This window comes from Lynx canadensis, chromosome B4 (genome assembly GCF_007474595.2).
Source record: "Lynx canadensis isolate LIC74 chromosome B4, mLynCan4.pri.v2, whole genome shotgun sequence".
In the NCBI taxonomy this organism is placed as follows: Eukaryota; Metazoa; Chordata; class Mammalia; order Carnivora; family Felidae; genus Lynx; species Lynx canadensis.
Window position 1 is genome coordinate 113,840,042 of NC_044309.1, and position 25,873 is coordinate 113,865,914.

At 34.7% G+C, this 25,873-nt stretch overlaps 1 protein-coding gene across 3 annotated transcripts in view; it reads right to left on the bottom strand.

Annotated features, from left to right (window-relative positions):
- EEA1 (early endosome antigen 1) overlaps window positions 1-25,873 on the bottom strand; it is a 115,062-nt gene that overhangs the window by 6,663 nt on the left and 82,526 nt on the right. For all 3 annotated transcript variants that reach the window (XM_030323372.2, XM_030323371.2, XM_030323374.1), the window contains 8 exons: window positions 25,269-25,408; window positions 17,823-18,153; window positions 16,636-16,737; window positions 14,660-14,854; window positions 8,349-8,531; window positions 3,317-3,502; window positions 1,523-1,654; window positions 162-347 (listed from right to left, as the gene is read on the bottom strand). In XM_030323372.2, the coding sequence (XP_030179232.1) occupies window positions 162-347; window positions 1,523-1,654; window positions 3,317-3,502; window positions 8,349-8,531; window positions 14,660-14,854; window positions 16,636-16,737; window positions 17,823-18,153; window positions 25,269-25,408 (1,455 nt within the window). The remainder of the gene's footprint in view (window positions 1-161; window positions 348-1,522; window positions 1,655-3,316; window positions 3,503-8,348; window positions 8,532-14,659; window positions 14,855-16,635; window positions 16,738-17,822; window positions 18,154-25,268; window positions 25,409-25,873) is intronic.

Sequence of the window (25,873 nt, forward strand, 5' to 3'; positions counted from 1 at the left end):
TCACATATCAGCTATTTAAACAAATCAGATCTCCTTTCTCAATCAAAAAGTAAAATGCTAGGTAAGAGCACTTAAATCCTAACTTCCAAGTAGAAAAATCCTCTCTTACTGGATTGACTTACAAAATCAATTACAAAACACACTCCCCACCATTAACTTACCAGTTTAGCCTCCTTCTCAGTAAACTCTTTCTTTAGTTCATCTTCTTCCTTTTTCACCTGCTCTTTTAGCATTTGCTGGTTTCTCTTCTCTTGGTCAAGGGTTGCCTTCAGGGAATCTACTTTCCCTTGAAGCTCGAGTTTCTGCTGAATCAAAAGCTGTTTGGCATCCTTGAGATTTGTTACCTCCTATTGAAAAAGGCCGGAACTAAATCATCCTTTACAGTGAATATTTCAAAATGTAGCTGAAATTTATACAACTTATCCTAACAATATAAAAGAGTTTTAGCCTCTTCCCTTATGAGATTCTTAAAGTTCAGTATTTCAAACAACTGGTTAAAAAGACGCAAGATTATTTACTTCCTGCTCAACAATGATTTAAACTCAAGTGACACTTTACATGCACGTTTTGATGAAATTATGTGAAGAACCTCTACCCCTTATTTTCCCTTTTCTCACTTAGCAAGCATTTATTTATTGGTCACCACTGAGGCATCACACACTGTGTTAGGTTTTAAGGATGCAGATAAAGATTATATACATTAGCTGCTTTAAGGAAGTCACAGTGTGTAAGAATATAATAACATAAAGAGGTAATAAATTATAAAGCAAAATGGGAAGTATACTGATAGACATAAAAGGTGTTATTGAGAGCATTCAAGAGAGAATCTAACCTTTGAGAAAATGAATAACATTTTTACAAAGCAAATGATAGACAATTAGTTTCTTCAGCTGGCACCCTAGGTACACTTATGACAGGAAAAATGTTCCAAACAGAGTATTAAAAGATTTTAGGAAGAAAAACAACTGAAACAACAGAATCCCCTAAAAATCTTAATTCTAAACATAGGCATAATTTTCTTTAATTTTTTTTAACATTTATTTTTGGAGAGACAGAGAGAGACAGAGCACGAGTGGGGTAGGGGCAGAGAGAGGCAGGGACACAGAATCCAAAGTAGGCTCCAGGCTCTGAGCTGTCAGCACAGAGCCCAAGGCGGGGCTCAAACCCATGAACCCTGAGATCAAGACCTGAGCCGAAGTTGGACACTTAACCGACTGAGCCACCCAGGCACCCCAACACAGGCACAATTTTCTAAATCAACAGCTCTGTTGATTATCATCTCAACAAATCTAAACTTTTAGACCTACTTTGCTTTATTCACTAATCTGCAAACCAAAGGAACATAGTTTCAACACATGTATATGGATAACACACAACACAGGGATGACAGCAAGAGTATTTGTCAAAACAACAAAACTGCGTCTAGCACATAGTAGATTCTCAGTAAGATATATATACATATTTTTTATTTAAATGACAATAATACAGGATAGAAGGAGGGACAATGATTATCTTAACATACCTTTATGCTTTCTTGCTTGTGGGACTTGAGTTCTTCACTCAATTTAGCAATTTCTTTTTCCTGTCTACACTTAATTTCCTCTATCTCTGCCAATTTAGACTTTTCATTTACTAGTTCTTTTTCTTTCAGTGACTGTAGAAAAATAATTTAAAAATAATTTTAAGTAAATACTTAGCTTAAAACTAATGTCATGAGAATAACTGCTACTAGGCATGACATGGTCTCTGCCCCTTTCTACCTAAGTTAACGTGAGCAAACTACTTACCTTCACTTGCCTCTGTGTCCTTATTTACACAATGTGAACAACTAATAAGATCTTCATAAGCATTAGTTACTGTTAATACTGTGAAATAAATAGTGTCTAAGCAAGGAAAGAACACTATAAAATTTAGCCTATCGTTCTTATTCTTAATGCTATTATCATTATTACTATTATTACTATCAATGCCTTTATTTAAGGCGCCTAGCTAGTAGTGTGACATATTACCTAATTTAATATCAATACTAAAGATAAATAGCTCTTTTTAATCCTCATGTGATAAGGAACAAAGGTTTAGAGAATAAAGGTTTGGAGAAGTGAAATAATCTATTAGAGATATAGTCAAAATTACAACAGTTCTGACTGAGCTAAAGCCCTCGCAACAAAGGCCTATGAAACTATAGTTCTCTCAGAATTTTCTAAACCCAAGACACAAATCATGAATATCATACCAGCTTCAATACCTCTACCTCCCCACAAAAACATCCCTTAATTTTTTTAACTAAAAAGACTTTCAGGAATTGCACAATTAAGATACACCACAAACTTCTGGAACTGTATACTTCAGAATAATATCTTATCAGCTAATGGAAATATATTTCAACCATGAAACCAAAAATAAAGTGCTTCCTAGAATCTGAATTTCTCTTTCATATAGCATCTTAACTTTTAAACATAGTGGTCTTATAATACAAGGCTTTAACTTTATTTTTTTTAAGTTTACTTTTATTTATTTTGAGAGAGAAAGAGAGAGAGAGAGAGAACGAGAATGGGGAAAGGGCAGAGAGAGAGGGAGAGACAGAATCCCAAGCAGGCTCTGCACTGTTAGCATCATGGGGCTCAAGCTCACAAACAGGGAGACCATGCCCTGAGCCAAAATCAAGAGTCAGATGCTTAACCAACTGAGTGACCCAGGTCCCAAGGCTTTCAACCGTATAACTCAGCATCATTTATGTAGAATACACTCCCATTTCCATAAGAAAAAGCTGGCTCTAAATTTTAAGAATTGTAAGAATAAGAGGAGCCTGGCTGGCTCAGTTGGAACAGCATGAGACTTTCGATCTGGGGGTTGTGAGTTTAAGCCCCATGTTGGGTGTAGAAATTGCTAAAAAAAAAAAAAAAAAAAAAAAAAAAAAAGTAATAATAATAATAATAATTTTAAAAAAAGAATTATAAGCATAAGAAGTATTTCTAGATCTTTTAATCTCATTCACACATCTAAAGAATGTTATATAATAGTGGTGGAGCTACGATACCTGTTTCTAAATAACCAGGGGTCTACAATGTGAAAAAGATTTGTTTATAAAACTAAAAAGAGCAGTAAGAAAAATGAGTAGAAATGACAAGGGGGCTGTTAAGAAGTACTTCCCGGCATTAACATTCCAATTACCACGGTGTCGTATCAGAAACTAGAAGTCCATCTAAGGAGAGCTATTGAAGTAAAGTGATACCCATATCGGAGAAGAGGTTTGACTAGATGATTTCTAAAGATACCGCAACTCTCAGATTCTAGATTCAGTCAGAAAATGAAATACCTTTTCTTTTTTAATATCTTGTAGCGTTTTACACTGCTCCTTCAACTGTTGCTCTTTCTTTGCTAAATCCTGCTCCAACGTAGCCATGGAACTCTTCAGTTCTTGAATTAATTTATTTTGGTTTCCAATTTGATTTCTGTTTGAAATCAAGTCCTCCTGTGCTAGAGAAAGCTTCTCTTCTACAGACTTACAAAAAACAAACAAACAAAAAACCAATTTCCCCAAATTATTGTATGTCTTTTTTGTTGTTTTTAGCAAATTTCAACAGAAACATAACAGCGTAATATAGTAGAAAGCAATATACTATAAAAGGATAGCTTGTTATGCCCTTTAGTAAGATCATGTAAAAGAGAAAGGACACTAGACCATTAACTCTCTTGCCTACGAAAAACATTTTAGTGTAAGATATTTAATAAAACTGAAGCAATTCCAAAACCTCTAGAAATAGTAAGTACTACTAGCTAAGTGATATTAAGGAATATCAAATAAAAAGGGATCGTATCGAACAGACTTGTAATATATGAAAATATATACATATATGTCCCTTGACATGCTGAAATCCTCAATAAATAGTTTTTGTCTTGGGAAAAAAACAAAAAACAAAAACCAACAACTGTATTTCACATCTGCAAACCTGATCAAGTGAACCAAAAGAAGAAAGTCAACCAGATACATGGGGTTCTGTTTCTGAGAAGGCCATCACCCCATCCTCTTCACTTCCCATCGATGTGGCAGAAACAGTGTTGTCAGTTAACACTGCCCACAGTTACTGACTGTTCTAAAGCCCAGATATTTTGAGAAGCCAAAGCTTATGAAAAGGGCAAGCTTTGTGGCCCCTTAGATTTCAGACTGGGGTAGATATGGTAACAGGTGAGTAGTGGAAACTGGCAGGGACCTTGCCACTCTCAGCTGCAACTGCAAAGAATCAGAAGGGAAGGCAATGAACTCCACGATGCTCTTCTACCATTTGGAAGAAGTTCATCTTTCTTATTCTGGAGATACAGTTCCTTTGAAAAGGAGGGAGAAGATCTAATTTGGGAAGGATCCCTGCTGGCTAGGCTTGACTATAGTAAGCATCCAATGGAAAAGAAATAAACAAATACTTTTTAAATGAAGACTGTATTTAAGGGGTTTCTCAAGGTTCCCTAAAGAGACAGTTTATTCCTTACAAATAAACCCAGTTCTGAAGTCTTTCTGATATCAATGAAGTTTGATTTCCAGTGGCTTCTAGAGAACACTAAAAATCCCAAGGCTTCTTTTTAAAGAATCCTAAAGTCATCTAGTCCTTTACTAACCAAGCTGTTAGCCATTAACTGAGTACACTGGTAAGGTAAAAGACAGTCCTCAACTTAAAGAAGCTGGCTATGTAGCCCGAAAAACAGAACCACCACATAAAATGGAAGCTGTACGTAGCAGAAGAGCACTTGCTATAATGCCAAACGCACAGAAAAACAGTGAGTGTGAGAACTTTCCCTGAAATGTGTTTATGTAAGGCTCCATGGTACATGTGGGAACTGACATAAGCATCACAAAGGGTGAGAGTGATTTCAAATAAAGATAATAAAATTTGACAAAGCCTAGCCCATACGGTCTATAGCAATTATTATCAGGTAACAGAGGTCTGGATCTAATACTAAACAACACCAAGGCTTGCTAGAGCCTGAAATTAACAGCTCCCCCAATCTCTGACCACAAGAATTCCAAACTGCCCATGGTTTAAATAATACTCAATAAAATTTTAAACTCCCAAGACCCAATGACTAAATCTTTAAAGTCAAGCTCAAAATCTGGGCTATGCTGACATACTGCTCTACCTTGTCTCTGAATATTTGTCAATGCCATTCAGTGATACACTGCCATGTATTTTAAATATTCCTTTTATCTTTCTTGTTATAGGCCATTTTATTTTCACCTACTCAGCATATCTTCCTTTGGGGAACTCCCCTCTCCCATTCAACAGTTTTGTGGGCCTATCTTAACCCATTGACTCCCACTGGAACAAGCAAATCCCTGAGTAGATCAACTACCAATCTTGACCCTGAATACCACAATCAAATTACAGCAGTGTAGCTAAAAAAGAAATTTCTGCAGTGTTTTCTGGTAGCTATTGTTTTTTGTCTGCTCCACAATTTTACTCTTCTTCCAAAATAAACTTTTAAAATGTTTATTATTTTCTTGATGTCTGATTAAATGATATAAGGAATAGTATAAAGATTTATATTTAATTCTAAACTTATTATCCTAGAATTTTCACTTTACTCAGGGTGCAAAATGTACACTTACATTCCACTTCTACCTTTCTTCGACAGCAAAGAATAGCACACAGCACAGCCGTTTTGAAATATACAGTCAACAAACATAAGTATTTCATAAATAATCCAGCAGATGGGGCTAAAAGCATGGATCAGGCCAGCCTGTTTTCCATTCTACTGGTATCTAGATGTACAATATCAGCCCACAGATGGCAGCCTTGACTTAGGTAGGTGTCATGCTACAAAGTTCTCAACCTCTCCCCTTCTCTCTCACATGCAACAAGATCATTCATCACTGAAGCAAAAGAAAAATAATGGCTGATAACCATCTCTTATTCTGGTCCATAAATATCATTTCAAGTTCTCGAGGAATTTACTTCTTCTTCTTCTTCTTTTTTTTTTTTTAGCTTCCTAAGTAGTTCAGATACTTCTCATTTTGGAAACATTAATAATAGAATTTAGCAATATTCTATTTCATATTTAAAAATCCTAGTGATGATAAAAGAGTAAAGGGCTGTGAATCACAAGAACTGAGGTCTAATCATGGTTCTGTTATTGTGCAATTCTGGGTCTGTCACAAACCACGCCAGGCCTCATTCAGTCTTGTCTGCAAAAGGAGGCTTTGGAATAGAGGACCTAGCCATGCCTCTTAACAATTGGAAAACTCCTCAGCAGGCTTGACTCTCTGCCCTTCTCTTTTTTCTCCATGCCTTTGATTTGTTTTCATGTATAAAATTATTAGTATACAACATAGCTTTCGAGCATAATAAAAACCACTGTTGGCTTAATGAAAGAATATTGATCAAAGATCTAAGTCTTGTCACCATGTAATGCTCTTGGGTAAATAATATATCCGTATGAAAAAAAGGTGTGATTTCTATAGGACTTGTACAATCAATCATTAAGTTTCATCTCCTTGATCAGCTAAACACCCTTCTAATCCATCCATATTCCCCATCCTTACTGTTACTGCCCACACCGCCGTCGTGTGCACCTGGACCAAGTGCTGTCTCCTCTCTGGTCTCTACACTCAGCCCTGTTGCTCCATGATCCACTCCTTACTCTCAGCCAGTCACTGGCCCAACCTACAGATCTGAGCAAATCTTTTCTGTGGTTCCCTACTGCTTTCACAATAAAGCCCAAACTCTTCCACAGACCTTCCCTGACTTTTAATAGTGTTCTAAAGGAATAAAAAAAAGAAAGAAAGAAAAAAAGAAAAAGATTTAAAGCTACTTAGGGAGCATAGCAAATAAGACATTTTCTAAATGTCAGGTGGTATTTTTTTTCTTATAACAACTGGGCACCATGAAAATTTTTTGACCCAAGTTTCCTATTTCTTTGTCAAATCATTAGTCACCCCTAGTTCCCTCAGTGCCCTTGCAGCCTGTCTGCATCCAGCCCTCCTGTTTCATCCTGTCTCTCCCATTAATCTCTTCTGCTCCATCCTCTTGAACTTTAAGCCCAGTTCTAGTCAATTCACACCTTGATTAATGGAATTTGTGGAGGAAGGGAGACAGCCTCTTCACTAATCTTCCTACGTCTTGTTTCCCCGGGTCCAATCCAAGCTATCTATAAACCTCTTCCTGGTTAAGTTGTCCAAAGTACTGTCTTCTTCATTTTATTCCTCTGCTTAGACCCTTCACCCCCTTTCCACCCCCAAATATAAACTCCAATCATCTTTGCTCCGCATCTAAGAAACCTCACAATTTGATCCCAATCTTTCCAAATTTATCCTCCAGACACAAACCAGCATGCTAGCAACTGGTAACTGTCTCCTGCCTTTGTTCATTCCCTGCAGTACCTTTTCTCAAATGTGCCCCTGAGTGAAATGACCTTTCTCAGGACTCTCTATATATTCAAATTCTATATATCCTTGAGCACCTGTTCAAGTCCCACCTCCTTCAGAAAGCCTTCCTTATAACAGCCTATGATAAAATATAGACACAGTATATTTATGTTGTCTAAAAATATCCTGTGATTTTCAACAAAATTCTAATAATGTACTTTAAATTAACAAATTAAAAGAAACCAGAAAGGAAAGAAACAAAAAGCATAACATTTCATGATGACAAAAAAATAAAAAAAAGAAAGAAAGAAAAGAAAAAAAAAAAGAACTAGCTGAATCTTGTGGGAAAGAACACAAACGTTCCATTTATCTTAGGGAACTCATACTTTAATAACACTGCATAAAAATTATTTATCTTTTTTCCATATTCTTCATTTTAATAAACATGATACATTAATCAGATAGATTTGTCAAGAACAAACAATATATGTTTAGATAATTATTATTTTTTTTAATATATGAAATTTATTGTCAAATTGGTTTCCATACAACACCCAGTGCTCATCCCAAAAGTGTTTAGATAATTAGATTAAGGTTAAGTTTACTTTGAGCTATAATCTCCTAATTTTAATCATTAAACATTCTGGTAGTCTTGGGAAGCTGACCAACATAAAAACTAAAGTCAAAGTTATCTTTTTACATTTATAAGAAGACACCTTTAGATAAGCTAATAATGTAGCAATTAGTATATTTCCAAATAATTTTACTGTTATGGATGTTATTTTTAAATGCCCATATTTAACATATATTTTGTTATAATATAAAACAATTTCATTATTAAAAAGCGTATTACTCCAAAAATAATAATTTAATAGAAAACAAGCATGATATTCCACAAATACTAACATTACCTTGTCTATCTGGTCTCAAATCAACCATTTAATGAATGCCTATAAACAACTTCCTAATATTTTTATGATATATTTTACTATACCTTAAGATCTTGCCTTGTGGCAAGAAGTTCAGATTCCTTCCCATAGAAATCAGATTGAAGCTGTTTTAGATTTTCCTGACTTTTTTCATAGGTATTTTGTAACACTGACATTTTCTCTTTCTCTGCTGCAAGTTCCTGGGCTGCTTGTGTTGACTGCTGCTGTAATTTATTCTCAAGCTCTGTCTGGAACACACAATAGTTATTTAGAACAGTATGCATATCACAAACCAGTCACAAATACAAAATGAAATCCACACAAGAAGATCCCTGAGAACAAATTAAACTGTATTTATGCCCTAAAAAACTTAAGAGATTTACAAAATCCAACAAGTCCCAATTTAAAAACCAAAAAATGAAAAAGCATTACATACAGAAAAAAGCATTTCACTGGATAGTCCCAAGTATCAATGTCTCAGGAGACTGAGAGTAACAACCACATTCTGATGGAAGATACAGTGCTAGATGGTTTAAAGATGATATAATTTAAGGTTGAACTAAGGGAAATTTCTATAGGAAAGAAATAAAAAAGTCATTACTGCGTTCATCATTTCTACTCCCTGAAATTCTAGAATAACTTAGGACATTTCTACAAGATTGTGTTTATTAACAACAAGGCAGAAAAAAGAAATCTTGCAAAGATCTGACTCCTCTAAACGCTAAACTTGTCTTTAGTCTTTACGAAGACTCAGAAGATATACACAAATTATGACATAATTAAAATATATGTGTGCAGAGTATGAAAATAAGCACTGGCTTTTAAAATAAATACACTACCTCAATGCAACTTCTATTTAAATGACCAGTGACCCCCTTGTTCCAAAACCCACTATTCATGTCCTTGTCCACAGCTGACTTCACCTCCCAGCAGTACTTGAAACAGTTGATGATGTTCCCTCCTAGAAACATTCTTCAACCTGGTTTCCAGGGCACCTATCTCATTGGTCATTCCATCTTAAATTTTTTTACCAGCTCCTCTTCTTCTGTTTAACCTCTCAATATTGTAGGATGCCAGGGTTCTGACCTTCTTTTATTCCATATACAGTCTCTCTCTCTCTAGAAGATCTCAACTATACTCAACTATGGCTTTAAATATCATTTATTGACAACTGACTCCAGAATTTGTGTCTCTAGCCCTGATCTCTCTGCCTGAACTCTGGGCTCATTATAACTGAGTACTTCCCTGACCTCTCCACCTCAGTGACTGACAGAGATCTATCTCAAGCAGAACTCTTGATTCCTGACAGCAAGGCTGCTCATCAAAAAGCTTCTTTCCTCCAATAAATATGGTCATCTATCCACTTGCACAAGCCACAAATGTAGAGTTGTTTTTTTTTTTTAAGGTTGATTTATTTTTGAGAGAGAGAAAAGAGAGACAGAGTGTGAGTGGGGGAGGGGCAGAGAGCGAGGGAAACACAGAATCCGAAGCAGGCTCCAGGCTCTGAGCTGTCAGCACAGAGCCCGATGCGGGCTCAAACCTACAGGCTGCGAGATCATGACCTGGGACAAAGTCGGCCACCCAACCGACTGAGCCACCCAGATGCCCCTGTAGAGTTATTCTTGATTCCTCTTTCCATCACCTCTCATCATCTAATCTATCAGCAAGTCCTGATGACCCAAACTTCCAAAATAGATTTTCAAATCATCCACTTCTAACACTTTAATTCATTCTATCATCATGTACTGTCTGGACTATTGCAACCATTTTTCAATGTCTTCTCTGCTTTCTCCTTTATCTCTCTGTAGTTAGACTGCACCATTTTCTGCTCAAAATTCTCCAATCAATTCTAATTATCCTTAGAACAAAGTATATTATTCTCTGTTACCTTCTAATCTATAAATTTTCATGCATATGCTTTGGCCCTTATTTACTTCTCTGAGCTCATTTCATATTAGTCTTCCTCTCTTCCACCACACTTAACCTACATTGGTCTTCTGTTTTTAGAAAATACCAAGTTTGTCATAGCTTGAGGTCTTTGCACTAGTTGTCCCCTTGGACCTTTGTATGGACAGCTCTTGTCTTTCAAGCTCAAATCTCTTCAGGGAAGCTTCTTTGGTCACCCAACATTTAGCAGGACTCAGTCCCATCACTGTCTTTCCCATCACCCTGTTTAGTTTCTTTCCCAGGAAAGTGTAAGCTCCACGAGAACAGGTTCCTTATCTGTTCATGACTAGATCTCCAGAACCCGAAACTGTGCCATGGCATAATATAGGTGCCTAGTAATATTTCTTAAGGGAATGAATGGCAAATAGATTGGAGGTGGAAAAGCATGGAATGACTCTTAAGAGGCTCTTATAATAGCCTGGTTAAGAGAACAAAATGGCCTGGACTAAGACTGTGACAGTGGGAAATGAGAAAAGGGAATGGATTCAAGAGAGTTAGGAGGTAGGTTGACAGGAAGTGTGCTAACTGCCGATGGAGGAAAGGGGGTTTGATCTCCCTGTATGTTATCTCAGAACACCCCATGTCACCTCCTTTTCATTCCCTCCAATTTAGATTCTTCATGATGAAGAATTCCTGTACGTCTTTCTTCGTCTTGAAGACTATACTGCACTTATATATTTTCTTTTACAGAATACTATTTTTTTTCTTTTTTTTTCCTCCCCACAAATCTAGTTTTCTTTCCCTTTAGTCACCTTCATGGCTCTCAACTAAGCCCTCTGCAAAGTCTCAGTAATGACCATAAAAGCCCTTTGGGTTCATACTTGGGCCTTCATTATCTTTACTCTGACAGGCTGATTCATTCATTTAAAAAAATTATCAACGCTTGTCAAAACACACAGTTCTCTGACTTTGAGAAACTCAAATCTATTAGTGGAGAAGTCAATTTAAAACAAAAACAAAAACAAAACCAGACCAATGCAGCAGTTTGATAATTGCTTTAACAGATATACACCCAAACTTCCAAAGAAGGATACAGGAGGGTCAGTCATTTACAATTCATCCTTCACAAACCGACCAGTTTTTGCTGTAAAACACGTCTGATCACACTCCTCCCTTCTTAAAAGTCTTTAATATTCCAATATTAAAATTGTAAAATGGAAACAACTATACAACATCTACTGTGATCTGACTTCACCTGATTCTTTTTCTCCCTTATTCGCCCTATTCTCCCCTCGCTTCTTCACTTATCATGTACTCCAACTTGAGTAACCTTCTATAACAACATTTTCTAAGTCTTGCAAACTTTGCTAATATTGTTTTATCTCCTTGAAATATCTAAATTCCTCTTGTTTAACCTTTCACAATTATAATCATCTTCAAAGGCCCAGTGCAAATGCTAGTTCCTTAGAAAGCCAGTCAAAATTTCCATTAAGTTATAATTTTTCTATTTCTGTTTAAGTTCTGGTTTCATTCTCCTTTATACATTAGGGTTTTTTTTCTCTTTACATATCTACTTCCTCATTAAATTACAAACTGATTGAGAGTTGGGGGCCATATCTTATTCATTCTGAATTCCCATAACAGATTCCAAATAAAGTTGGTGCAGGGGCCAATGACTTATAACCTACTTGCAGAATTCTTGATCTTTGGCTCTCAAACAATCATTTCCAAAGTGTGTGTGTGTAGCAATGCATTATGTAAGTGTACACACACACTTATTTATACCCATTTAAACATTATCTTTGTTTTTCCTATTTCACTGTGGGCCAGTGATTAACTGTCACAGACCATCGCTGCATAGTCGACCATGCACACTGACACACTTAGGTCATAGTTTGCTATATTTCCACTTAATAGCCAAGAACCACTTTGCTTCTGTACTGCACTGGGCACAGTAGTAGGCATTTTAAATACATTTTCTCAATCTTTACAACAACTCTATGATTCTATTTCATTTATCTCGGAAAGATAACCACTTCCCTGTGACCATAACCCTAAGGTGTGTCACATGAAACTTAAACTCAGATCTGACTAGCTACAACATATGTCCTTCTTTCCATGCTACACTGCTTCTCAATAAAACCAAACCATACTTGCCTTTCAGTGATTCTCCAGTTAGTCTAAATTTATTTTTTTAAGTTTTATTTATTTTGAGAGAGAGAAAGAACAAGCAGTGGAGGGGTAGAGAGAAAGGAAGGAGAATCCCAAGCACTGCACTGAAAGTGCAGAGCCCAACATGGGGCTCGATCTCATGAATCGTGAGATCATGACATGAGCTGAAATCAAGAGTCAGATGTTCAACTGACTAAGCCACCCAGGGGCACCTAGTTACTTTAAATTTAAAGTCTAATTTATAGCGACTGGCTAGCCATTCAAAATTCCCCCCAATCTAAAAAGTGTGCTCCTTATTTTAGCATCCATACACTAACATAAATTAACTATATCCATGGCTGAATGCTTGTGTCTCCCCAAAAGTTCATGTTGAAGCCTAGATCCACAATGTGATAATATTTGGAAATAGGACATTTTTAAAAAAAAATATTTTAAAGTTTATTTATTTATTTTGAGAGACAGAGAGAGAGTGTGCGCATGCGAGTGCACACACATGCAGATGGGGGAGGGACAGACAAAGGGAGAGAGAATCCCAAGCAAGCTCCACACCGTCAGTGCAGAGCCAGAAGTGGTGCTCAGACTTATGAACCATGAGATCATGGTTTCCTGAGCTGAAATCAAGAGGCGGATGCTTAAGTGACTGAGCCCCCAGGTGCTCCTGGAGGTAGGACCTTTAGGAAGTCATTAGCCCTCATACATGGGATTAGTACCCTTACAAGAAGAAACACAAGAGAGATAATCTCTCTTTCAGCCTTATGAGGCTACAGCAAAAAGCATCTACCTACAAGCCAGGAAATGGGTCTTCATATCACTGGATATGCCAGTGTCTTTATATTGGACTGCCCAGCCTACAGAACTGTGAGAAATAAACATTTACTGTTTAAGCCACCTAGTCTATGATATTTTTGTTACAGCAACCCAAACTAAGACAACTATCAATAAAAACATTTCCTTTAAATCTCATAATTCTTATGGTGTCAACTAGTAAAGTCATACAAAGTATGGGCACATACATTAATCATTAATCTAAAAGAAATCATATTGTAATGAATAATTCAAGAGAAATTGTGTTAAAAATAGTTGGGCTTTTTTTTTTTTTTTAATTCATGAAGTTATGATGCTATAAAAATGAAGATTTAGGGAATACCTGAATATGAGGCTAACAGATTTGGGAGAAAAGAATGACCTCAAGACATCAAATCATACAACAAAATATGCACTGTGATAATTACATCCTGACTTAGGATTATATGTAACACCAAAAATGCACAGGCAAATTTGTCTACTCTTATTTATTAGAAAATTACTCTTTTGTAAAGTGGCATTAATAATGGTTATAAAAACAGTGGTCAACATAAATTACCTATTTGCAAGGTTAATTTTATTTTCTCTAGTAATATGATAGCCAACTCTTAATGATATGACATACTTTGTTCTACATAATAGAGATTTCACTTTTCTCTTTTCCATGGACCAACTGATATGCACATACCAACAGTAGGGAAAAGCTTTTTGTTCAAATATTAAGTATAATACAACTTTGTCAATTCTTGGTGTGGACAAGTATTAAAACATACTTAAGAATAAAAAAATAGATACTTAATAAAAAATTAGAATAGTTTAGAAATGGAAACCATTAAAGATGTAACTTAAAATATCAAACAGTTATAACTCTATGAAACCTACATTCCTTAATTTTTTAAATGCATACTATTTTGTGGTTTTTGTTCTTATCTTCCCTTGGTAAGGATAATTTATTTTTAAATTCCTTTAAAATTTTCTAATACACTAGAGAGGTTATATAAATTACTCCCATCTCATTAAATGTTGTTATTTATGTCTATCAAATCATTAGTGGGGCGCCTGGGTGGCGCAGTCGGTTAAGCGTCCGACTTCAGCCAGGTCACGATCTCACGGTCCGTGAGTTCGAGCCCCGCGTCGGGCTCTGGGCTGATGGCTCAGAGCCTGGAGCCTGTTTCTGATTCTGTGTCTCCCTCTCTCTCTGCCCCTCCCCCGTTCATGCTCTGTCTCTCTCTGTCCCAAAAATAAAATAAACGTTGAAAAAAAAAAATTAAAAAAAAAAATCATTAGTACTAGAATTTTAAATAAACATTATCTAAAAACGTGGTTATAGTGAATGGAAATCCAGATTTATATTATTTAATTACATATTTAAGTGCTTATTTATACATTAGAAAATACTTTAAAAAATTGTGAGCACATGTAAATTTTTCCCTGTTGCAACTCATCTGTGTTATATTATCTTAACTGCAAAGACTGTCTTCCCATAGAAAGTAAACACATATCATATTACTACCTTCTGTGAAACAGCAATTTTAATTTCTCCTTGGAGTGCTTCAATTTGCTTTTTCTTCTGTTCAGTCAATTGCTTTAGCTCATTTATGTTCCCCTGAAGTTGCTGTTCTTCTTTTTCCTTTTGTTTTAAAGTATTCTGGGCCTGTGCCACTTGTCCCTGCATTGAACTGAGTTCCAAATTCAACTGATGAGAAGTCTAAAGAAAATAAAATCTGTTTAGCATTCATTCCATGAAGACACATTTAGTACCTACTACACACCAAGCACTACTCAGGTAGAAACCACCACTCCCCTGATGGCCATGGCCATAGGAGATCAACAGTAAACCAAAAAAAAAAAAAAAATCCCTGCCCTCACGGAGCTTTCATAACTGACACTATTTGCTATTAGATGACATGCTGGATTAATCGTCAATATTTGTTTAATCTTACCTTCCTTTCTAACTTGTAAATATATATTTGGATAGAGCTTGTAAATGAGCGAAACTGCTATTACCTTGTATCATAGGAAATAGGAATATCAACATCAATCTTTAGATTGCTGGAATGTCTAGTGACTTTCAAGAATATTCTCAAAATGCTAACTTAGTCTGATGGCCATGGTTAACCAAAAAGAACAGCTCCATATGAACTATGATAAAACTAAAATCATTTTTCGCAAGTATGTTTAGTATCTGTCTGATGACACTAAACTATACCATTCAATAGTTTCCTTATTTAGAGATCTGGGACATATTGTGCTATTACTTTGTTTTTACAGTCTACTAGGATCTATTTCTGTTCAAAATTAGGTATTATAAAAAGTCACACTGAGGTTCCTCTGTGGTCAGCGTGAACCACTATGATCTCCCACCCTTCCAGCCAAAGTCATGTTTTCATGCTTTATGCATATTATGAACCTAATTTGAGCATTTGACTATATTCAAAGTTAATTTTGAAAAGTTTCACTGCTACGTATGGTTGCTTCAGCTCATCTCCAACACAAAGGGAAGTATTTTTGTGCAAAACAGAAGACGGGTAGTGTAACAATAATGATGATTATAATATGATAACCAATGAGAAACTGACAGCTAACATTTGGGCTTTTATTTGCTTATTTTGTTAAGTGTTCTACGGACTTTGAAATATATTAACCCATTTATCTCTTATAATAATCCTCTGGCACAGATTCTCTTATTCGCCCCATTTTACTGCTGAGGAAACAGGAACACAGAGAAATTAAGTAATGTGCCTAAAGCAAGGCAAGTCAGCATAACGAGCAAAGGGCACAGGCAGGATATAAATCTGGACAATCTGAACTCAGAGCTCGGGTAGTAAGTCACCATAATTTTTCCACTTAAAGGCATCTAAAACACAGGTGTCTTCTCTCCATCAACAACCAGACTACAATCACATTAAAGATTTCTCAGGACTAGGTTTTGCTGCTTTTATCAAATCATAGCTCTAGAAAAACTATATACCTGGGTTCTAACCGCAAGAGGTAGGTCTTCAGAGAATAACAGCTGTATATTATACCCATTTATTTACTCATTTGCTGGTTTGTTTTTTATGGACAGCAATAAAAGCATTAACCATAAAAGAATCTGTTGTTATACAACCATTAACATACCATTAAATATAAATGTCCATGAAATAAAGAGCCCTTAAAATGTTATTTCTATTAAAAGCCTATCTAGATATTTTTTCAATCATAATAATGTACCCAAATCTAAGTTATCTAATTATAACTCTATAGTAAGTTGATTCAATTAACTTTATGAATTATAATCCTTTATTTTGGGTCTTTTATTATGAACTAGCTTAAATCTTTTTAGTAGTAGGTAGAACGCAAATGACAATTTTATACTATCTTTTTGTGATCCATTATGTTTCAGAGAAATAAACCTCCTTTGATTTAAGTATCAGTGTGAAAATATTTTGTAAATATAGAACTTATTATTCTTTACATATTTTATGTTACAGAAAAAGAAAATCTTACTTGCTTCTCTTTTTCAAGTGACTTTTTCAGTTCATTCTGTTCCTTAAGTGCATTTTCTGTCTGTACTTGAAGCTGATGCTTTAATTCTTTGCAAGTTTTTTCCTAAAACAAACAAACAAACAAAAAACTACATTATGCAGAAGACACTTGTAGTAGGTTTAAGAACTCTGATTTATACACTTAGTAAGATCCACACATAGAAATAAACCAGAATCACTGATGGTTTAGAATGGGATAGAATCATCCATTTCAGTTACAAAACTGGCAAATATTACAGCAATAAAGGTAGAGGGACGGGAAAAGGTTAAGAACTTCTATCATCAACCAACAGCAGAATACTCTGGAATTCTCTGGAATCCACATTTTATATCACATAATTAATTATAATTAACTTGTCATGCTATTTTAAAAGCATAACAATCCTTAAGAAAATGGAAAAAAGGAAATTTTTGTGAAAGAAAGCATTAAAAGAATAAATAAGGAATAATCACGTATAACTTAAGAGGGACGATGTACATGTAGGAGATGATTTCTCCAAACAGAAATAAACATAAAAGTAACATACTAATACCATATATCTTTTGTGCTACTAAACACTTTCACTGATCTTCACATTGAGAACAAAAGAATTTTACCTTTGCTGCTACTCTGTTATTCTGGGTTAAAGTATTTCTGAGAATACATTCCCCGTTAAGAATTTCCTGAGACTGTGTGACTTTTTTTCCATATAGTTTAAATGTGTTTTATGGTATCTCCAAGGCATGGTATTATCTAGAGTTTTAGAATATTCAGTTGAGAAGTAGAAAGTTTATAGTGCCAGAATTAAAAGTCACGATCTTTCTGATCCTTTTCTGGTTTTTAGGCAAGTGAATAATGTCTGAACCAGCAGCTATATTCTCTGTGAAAATCTCTCTGAGGACAAACAGGAGGCAGTCTCCCAAATCTAGCATCATACCAGCAATAAAGAAAAACTGTTTATTCAACTGAAAGTTTCCTGGGCCTCTGGAAAATTATACTTACAAACACCAATATCTTTTTCTCAGGTTAAGCAATCCCAGTTCATTTCCTCGCAAGAATGAAAATCATTTAAATGTAGGATAAAAAGTCATCAGTGAATTAGGCAGAAACAAAAGTACGTTTTAAATAAAAATCATTTCTACCTAACCAAGTAAACATAAACAACTAACCAAATCTAATATAGCAGCTTTTCCTTTCTGGTTTTCCTTTTCAAATTCACTTTTGGAGTTCTTCAAAGAATCAGAAACTTTTGATAAATTCTCTTTGGCCGCAGAAAGCTCTGTCATTAGAGTTTCTTTCTCCATCTTCGATTTTTGCAGTTCTGCTGCTGCTGTTTGAATTTTGTTATTCAATTCCTTGTGCTGCATCTTTGCATCTTGACTTAAATTTTCAATTTCTTGTTCAAGGATTTTTTTTTCTTCCTCTTGCTTGGTAAGCATTTGCTTAATATTTTCAAGAGCTTCAGATTTTTTCTGTAGTTCCAACTTTGTACTGGATACTCTAGATATTGAAGAAACAACTTTTTAAATGATGCATAATTTACCACGAAAAATTAATAATTACTGAGTTTTGAAACTTCCTTGTGTAGCTCAGAATAAAAATAAATCAATGTCATAAAACCACACAACTGAAAAAACCTTAAATGTGATCTCATCATGTAACAGAGATGATTTTCTTTGAGTCAAATAAGTTAGTGGTAAAGCTAAGACTACCTAACAATTCTCCTGACTTAATCCAGTCTTATCTATTGCAATAGATGCCCCCCCAAACTGTACATATAGCAGACCTTCTAACATATAGCACACTCTCTAATCTACAATAGCCAGAAAAGTTTTTCGTGTACCTTAAAGAACCTACTCACTGTTAGCCCCCAAGCATATAGAGAATTTTGCCTCATTCCTTGAAAACATACAACACATTATGCTGTCTTTTAGGTATTAAACTTCAAACATGATTAACCCAGAAAAAAAATAAGGCAAATTTCATCTCAAGCACAGAGAAAAAAGGTTTACTTTAATCCTAGAGCCTAACAGATTATTCAAGAAACTTGTTATCATTTGTCCCTTAACATAAATTTGCTACACCTGAATGAAAAAGCTGTAAGAATAAGGAAATGAAAATATAGCTTCAAGGAAGTTAAAAACTTCTATTGTTTTGATAAAATTATGAACAAAATTATGAACCAAATTCAGTGAAATTATGCACTAAAAGAAAAACACATTAAAGATAAACAATTCTAAAAGTGAAAATGAAACTGGATGCAAAGTAATATTTCTTGAATACATACTATTTCTGATGCTTTATAATCAGCATAAATTCAATAATATGCTAAAGAGAGGTTGTTAAAAGATGTACTAGCCACATATTTGTGGAGTTGGGTATTCATACAATACCAGAATATTTACACTTTGAAAATTTTCAACTTTTAGTCCCAGAAACTTACTTTTACTTTCTAAGTGGCTAGAAAAGATGGGAGTTGGGTGCATTCATAGGATACTGCACCTCACCGATTTTCAAAGGTATAAACGGAAGTCATTACACTGGGGCACCTGGGTGGCTCAGTCGATTAAGTGACAGACTGTTGATTTCAGCTCAGGTCATGATCTCATGGTTGGTCATGAGATCGTGCCCACATCAGGCTCCGTGCTGGGCATGGAGCCTCCTTAAGATTCTCTTTCTCCCTCTCCCTTTATCCCACTCCTGTTCACACTCTCTAAATAAATAAATTAAATAAATAAATAAATAAATAAATAAATAAATAAATTTAAAAACAATCAGAAAAGTCATTACATTAATATTATTTTACCTTTTTAATACAGTTATAATTCCTATCAAGCAACCGTAAATTAGGACTTGATATATATTACTATGCTACTTAACTTCCCCATAAATAATTACTATAAAATCATAAGATTATGTAAACCAAAGAAGGCAAAACAGAAATAAAGGCTTTCATGGTCACTATAAAACTTTATTTTTAAAAAGGGTACTAAAGTAATAAATCCACAATCATAGTTGGAAACTTTAACACCCCTTCTCAGAAACGGACAGAACAACCAGAGGGAAAAAAATGGCAAAGATACAGAAGGTTAAACAACTTTACTTGGAATGAATAAGTCAAGGGAACAAAATGTACAGTATAGGGAACACAGCCAATGGTACTATAATAATGTTGTCTGGTGACAGATGGTAGCTACCATTTTGGTGAACACAGCATAACATACAGAGATGTTAAATCACTACGCTGTGCACCCTAAACTAATGTAACATTGTCTGTCAACTATACTCAAACAAAAAGAATTTTTTTAAACATTATCAACCACCTTGATTTAATTGAGAGTTATAAAACACTTTATCTAACACAGAATACACATATGTGCACATGGAAAATTAACCAAGATAAGCCATACACTGGGTCATAAATAAGATAGTTTGAAAAGCTGAATTTTATAGAGTATGTTCTCTGTTCGCAATGGAATTAAATTAGAAGTCAATAAGTGTAAGCTATCTAGAAAATCTCCAAATATTTGGAAAGTAAGCAATATACTTTTAACTAACCCAATATACTTCTAAATAACCCCATGCATCAAAAAAAAAAAAAAATCTCAGGAGATTAGAAAAAATATTAACTGTACAGTAATGAAAATACATCATAAGATGAGAGCTGGAAAGAGAATTAGATACATAGGTGTAGGTGGGCCTTGGGAAAGGGAAAACTTTACCCTGTTCTTTGGGTTGAGCCCTGGGATCAGAGATAAGGTTCAGTCAAATCCCAGATGTGTTTCCTTGGCCCTTTTTTTCCTATGTAGTACAGTAGAAATGCAAGACTCTACATAAAAAAACATTTCCATAAAGTATATAGGCAAAAAAAACCCCTTTAATATTAAAAGGTTTCCCTACCTCAAAATGATATAGAAGTCTCTGAGTGAGTTCTGAACCATACATTATTAGAACATAGACTAGAAATGGGCACATTTACACTGAACCCATTAGAAATAGAAAGAAACACTGGGCCCACAGGGACCTCAGGAAGGAGAATAAGAACTAACTCAGAGGTGATCTTCATGGACTGATGACTGGGTTCCAGAGAAGACAAACTACTCAATGGGTGATATGAAGGATCAGATGTGCTCCCCAAATACTTGTGTACTGGTGTGAGAAGGAATGCCATTTAAGGTATCTAATGTACCTCTACATCCTCAAATTCAAAGCATCAGGATCCACTCTACTAGATGTGAAAACAAGAAATCTTTCATCATCACTTCCAAAGACAAAACCATGAAGGTGTCAAACAACTTAATTATCATCAGTCTGATGGGTTTTATTTCATTTTCCTGAAGGGTACCTTTCCCAGGCTCTCAGCTTCCATCTGTAGGACTGAGAGTCAAAACTCTTCATACCCTTGTTACAGATCAAGTCTGTCAAGTCACAGTGGCCTACTTAACATTTAAAGGCAAAGTCTACTGTAATGTGACTGGTCACAAGCCCTCCCATAAGACATCCAGACGAATGGGGTGGAACTGGTTTTTACCCATCATAATTCTAGTGAGTTTTGTGTCCATTGTAGATCTTGTAGCAAGACCCAATCCAAGCATCAACATCAAGAACAAGCTAAGAGATTAATTCTATCTTCGTAGTGAACAAAAGATAGCTCATCTTTGCAGCTTTAATCACTATTTAGGTTAAGTCTGGAAGCACATACCCTCTCGGCCACCAAGGACATCTGAAATTTCATGCATAAATTAATATTTTAGATTCTAATATCTTCTAAACTAATTCATCCTTATACTCAGAGCTTTCATAAGCCCATTAAGCACTTAGTGCAAAATAGAAAAAAGACAATCTTCCTCAAGGTAATTTACTCCATCTGTTAAAAAACTGTCTACTATACTGATTTCACTAGACTAAGACATGTAACTACCATCTGCAGAAGCCTGACATCTGGCATTGACAAAATACAAAGAGGGTGAGGAACTGAGAAAATGAAACAGATACTACAAAAGGTAAACATTCACAGGGAAGGTTTCACATTAAAAAACTATAAAGAGAAGAGCAAACTAAACCCAAAATCTAAGGAAGAAACGACTAAAGAGAAGATGAGGTATAAATTAAACACAAAAGTGACAAAATCAAATTATAAGATTCTTTTAGAAAATTGACAAACCCTAAATTAGACTGATCAAGAAAAAGAGAACACCAATTACTGCTATTAAGAATAAGACATCACTATAGACCCTACAGACCTTAAAAAGTATAATGATACTATGAACATTATACCAATAAATTTGAAGTTTAGATGAAATGGATGTATTCCTTCAAAAACACAAATTACCAAAACTGACTCAACTAAAATGTTAGAAAACAATAATGGCCCTGTATCTATTAAATAAATTGAACTCCAAATTAAGAAGCAACCCAGAGAGAACTTCAGGCCAGTTGGTTCATTGGTGAATTCAATAAAACATTTAACAAATAAATAATACTCATCACATACAAACTCTTTAAGAAAGGAGGGAAGGAGGGAATACTATCAATTTATTTTTAAGACCAACATAACCATGATTCCAAAGAACACTGCAAACCAGTAGTCCTCATGAATGCAAAGAAAATTTTAAACAAAGTATTATCAAGTCAAATAGAGTAATATATAAAAAGAATAATACAGGATAATCAAGTGGGATTTATCCCAGGAAAGCAAAGTTATTTAATATTTAAAAAGCAATCAATAAAATTCACCATATTAACAGAATACAGGAGAAAAAACATATGATCATGACAATAGATGCAGAAAAAAGTTAATAAAAAAATTTAAGAAAACTAGCATATACAGAAATGTGCTCAATCTGATAAAGGAATCCACAAAAAACCTACAGCTAATTTCAAAATTAACAATGAAGTATTTCATGTTTCCTGCTCAAGGCTGGAAAGGAGTCTACTTTCCTATCAAGGATATCTACTATCTTTTTACATTCAAATGTTCACTGGAGGTGTTGGCTAGCAGTAAGTCAAGAAAAAAGAAAAAACATCAGAGACCTACATACTGAAGAAAAAAAAAAAAAAGGATAACTGTTGCTAATTCACATATATCAAGACTGTCCACTTGGAAAATTCTAAAAACTCTAGAAAACAAAAATGCAAACTTAACAAGGCTAGTCAATAGATAAGACTCAATTGTATGTTTATGCTAGCCACAAGTGATCACAAATTTATATTTAAAAAACAATTCCACTTGCAATAAAATTGAAAAACAAAGTTTCTAGGATTAAATTTAGCAACAGATATTCAAGATCCCTATTTTAAAAACAACAAAATGTTGACCAGAGATATTAAAGAAGACATAATTATTAGAAATATACTATGTTCACAGATTAGAAGACTCAGTATTGTTAAAACATTAATTCTCTCCCAAAGTGAACTAGAGATTCACTGAAATTCCAATCAAAACCCAATAATTTTATTTGTAGAAATGGACAAGTTAATACTAAAATTTATATGTAAAAAGCAATGAACTTAACCAAGACAACCTTGAAAAAGAATTAAGTTGGAGGGCTGATACAGCCTGATATCAATACCTATACCAAGAAGATACAAAAATCAAAATAGGACGGTATTGATGTCAGGATATCATATAGACACATAGACCAATAAAACAGAATAAAGCCCACAAATAAACTCACATATATTAGGTAAACTGCTTTTGACAAAGGCACCAAAGGCCACTCACTGGAAGAAAAAAGTTTTATCCACAAATGGTACCAAAACAACTTAATGATGTACAGGAAAAAAAGGTGATCCTGGACTCCATCTCAGACCTCTCACAAAAATAAGTTCAACATAGATCCTAGACCTAAATGTAAAAACTAAAAGTGTAAAACTTCCAGAAGAAAACATAAGAGAATTCTTCATAAACCCTGGGGATAGGCAGAGGTTTTTTTGAAATGACACAAAACATTAAACATAAAATAAAAATAAATGGCAAATCGAATTCAAGCAAAATTTAAAACTTTTCACTTAAAGACATCACCAAAAAACAAAAAACAAAACAAAACAAAAAAAAGCTGTTAGGAAAAGTCTTGATAATCTATTTGGTTAACTCACTGGCTATCTGGCAAAGAATCAGAACTTTGCATATATAAAGAACTCCTACAAATCAGTAATAAAAAGACCCAATGGGGAAAAATTTTGTAATAGGTGAAATAATTTAACAGACACTCCACAGTGAAGAAACGCAAATTAAACCCACAATAAGACCCCATTTCATATTCAATAAATAGCTAAAATTAAAGGACCAACAACACCAAATACTAGCAAGGATATGAAGCAATGAAACATTCCCAGTAGAAGTATAAAATGGTACAGCCATTTTGGGAAAAGGTTTCGTAATTTCTCATACAGTTAAACATACATCTACTCCACCACAGCCCTGTACTTTCACAAAAATACTTGTATAAGAACGGATAGCATCTTTATTCATAACACCTAAAAACTGCAAACAACCTAAAAATACTCACCAACAGAAAACAGATAAACAAACTGTAATGCATTCAGTGGAATAATATTCAACTATACAGACAAAACTAAAAATAGTGCATTGAGAAAAAAAAAAAAAGCCAGTCATAAAAAAAAGAACATACTTGTATGATTTCATTTCAAAAACACACAACATTAATCTATGAAGGCTGAAAACAGAACTGTGGTTTTCTACAAGGTATTGACTAGAAGGGCACCCGAGGAAACTCCATGGGTATGAAAATGTTGTGGGTGGGAGGGCATATTATTACACAGAGTATACACTTACTAAAACTCAAAATTTTATATGTAGGATCTGTGCATTTAACAGTATGTAAATTTTACTTCAATAATTGTTAAAAGGTACACTGATTCTGGTGTTTCCCTTGTGTTCATAAATACGATCTGTCAAGATGTACCACAAAGCTAAAATAAGTCATTTCTTGTAAGAAAGTATACATTCCCTACTTGGTATAGTCCCTCAACGCAGAAGCCTGATTGCTCTTGGGTGATATATATAAATACTCCTCTATTTGTTAATTTCAGAGTAATTTATTCAAATCAGTGAACAACTCAAAACAATTGCTTTAACCCAGATAAATGAATACCCTATTACTGTTGAAAAGAGACTAGATGCCCCAAATTTTCAGTCCTTTCTAGTGAAGGTAAATTTAACCATACTATGATGGTTTTATTTTTCATTCAATATTAACATCAGATTATAGAACCAATAGGAAAAAACATTTAATAAATCTTTAAGCACTGTGATAGCAAAACTGAAATCCCAAGAGTTTTTTAAAATGATTGAGAGGGAAAGAGAAAATGGGAACACACGCACACAAGCGCGCGCATGCACACACACACACACACACACACACACACACACACACACACACACCACGGGGGTGGTGGGCAGAGAGAGAATCCCAAGCAGGTTCTGTCAACGCAGAGCCTCACACAGGGCTTGATCCCACAAACCATGACATCATGACCTGAGCTGAAATCAAGAGTGGCAGGCTTAACTGACTGAGCCTCCCAGGCACACCTGAAATCAGAAGATTTTAACACTTAGTTTATAATCCTCTCCCTTAAGTAGTTTAGCTTACATTTCTTTCTCCATTTCAAGTTGTTTACTCAATTCTGTGGCTCTAAGCTCTAAATCTGTATTCAGCTGTCTTTGCAGTTGTAGATCCTGCAAAGCTTGCTCCTTGTTTCCTTTAACTTCAAGAGTATCAGCTTCTAGTTTCTATGAAAGAAACAGAATACAGTAACCATTTTAATGTCAATAATTATCCACTTATTATTAAATATAACATTTTTGTTTATACTCAAATTGGTGTTGACATAACACAGAGTAATAACCATAAAATGTTTATGTTATAACAAAAAACACATTTTCCATTCTGAAGCCACTGCTAAGTAAAGGAACTATTTATTTTGGAATCTTTCAGAGGACCTACCAGCAGGCTTTGTACATGACAGGCAGTCACCAAGTTTCTGTTTTTTAAAATTAACTCTAAATAACAGAATAAACTTAAAATAATTGTGTCTATTGCTAGGGTAAAAGTTATTAAGTCAAGTACGAAAAAACTAGGTAACAGGTTCATACATAGGCTCATTAACATATATTATCCTTTATATCCAGTAAACGACACTGATGTAATTGTAAATATTCAAAACTAAAATGGAGTTGTCATATCATCCTTCTCCT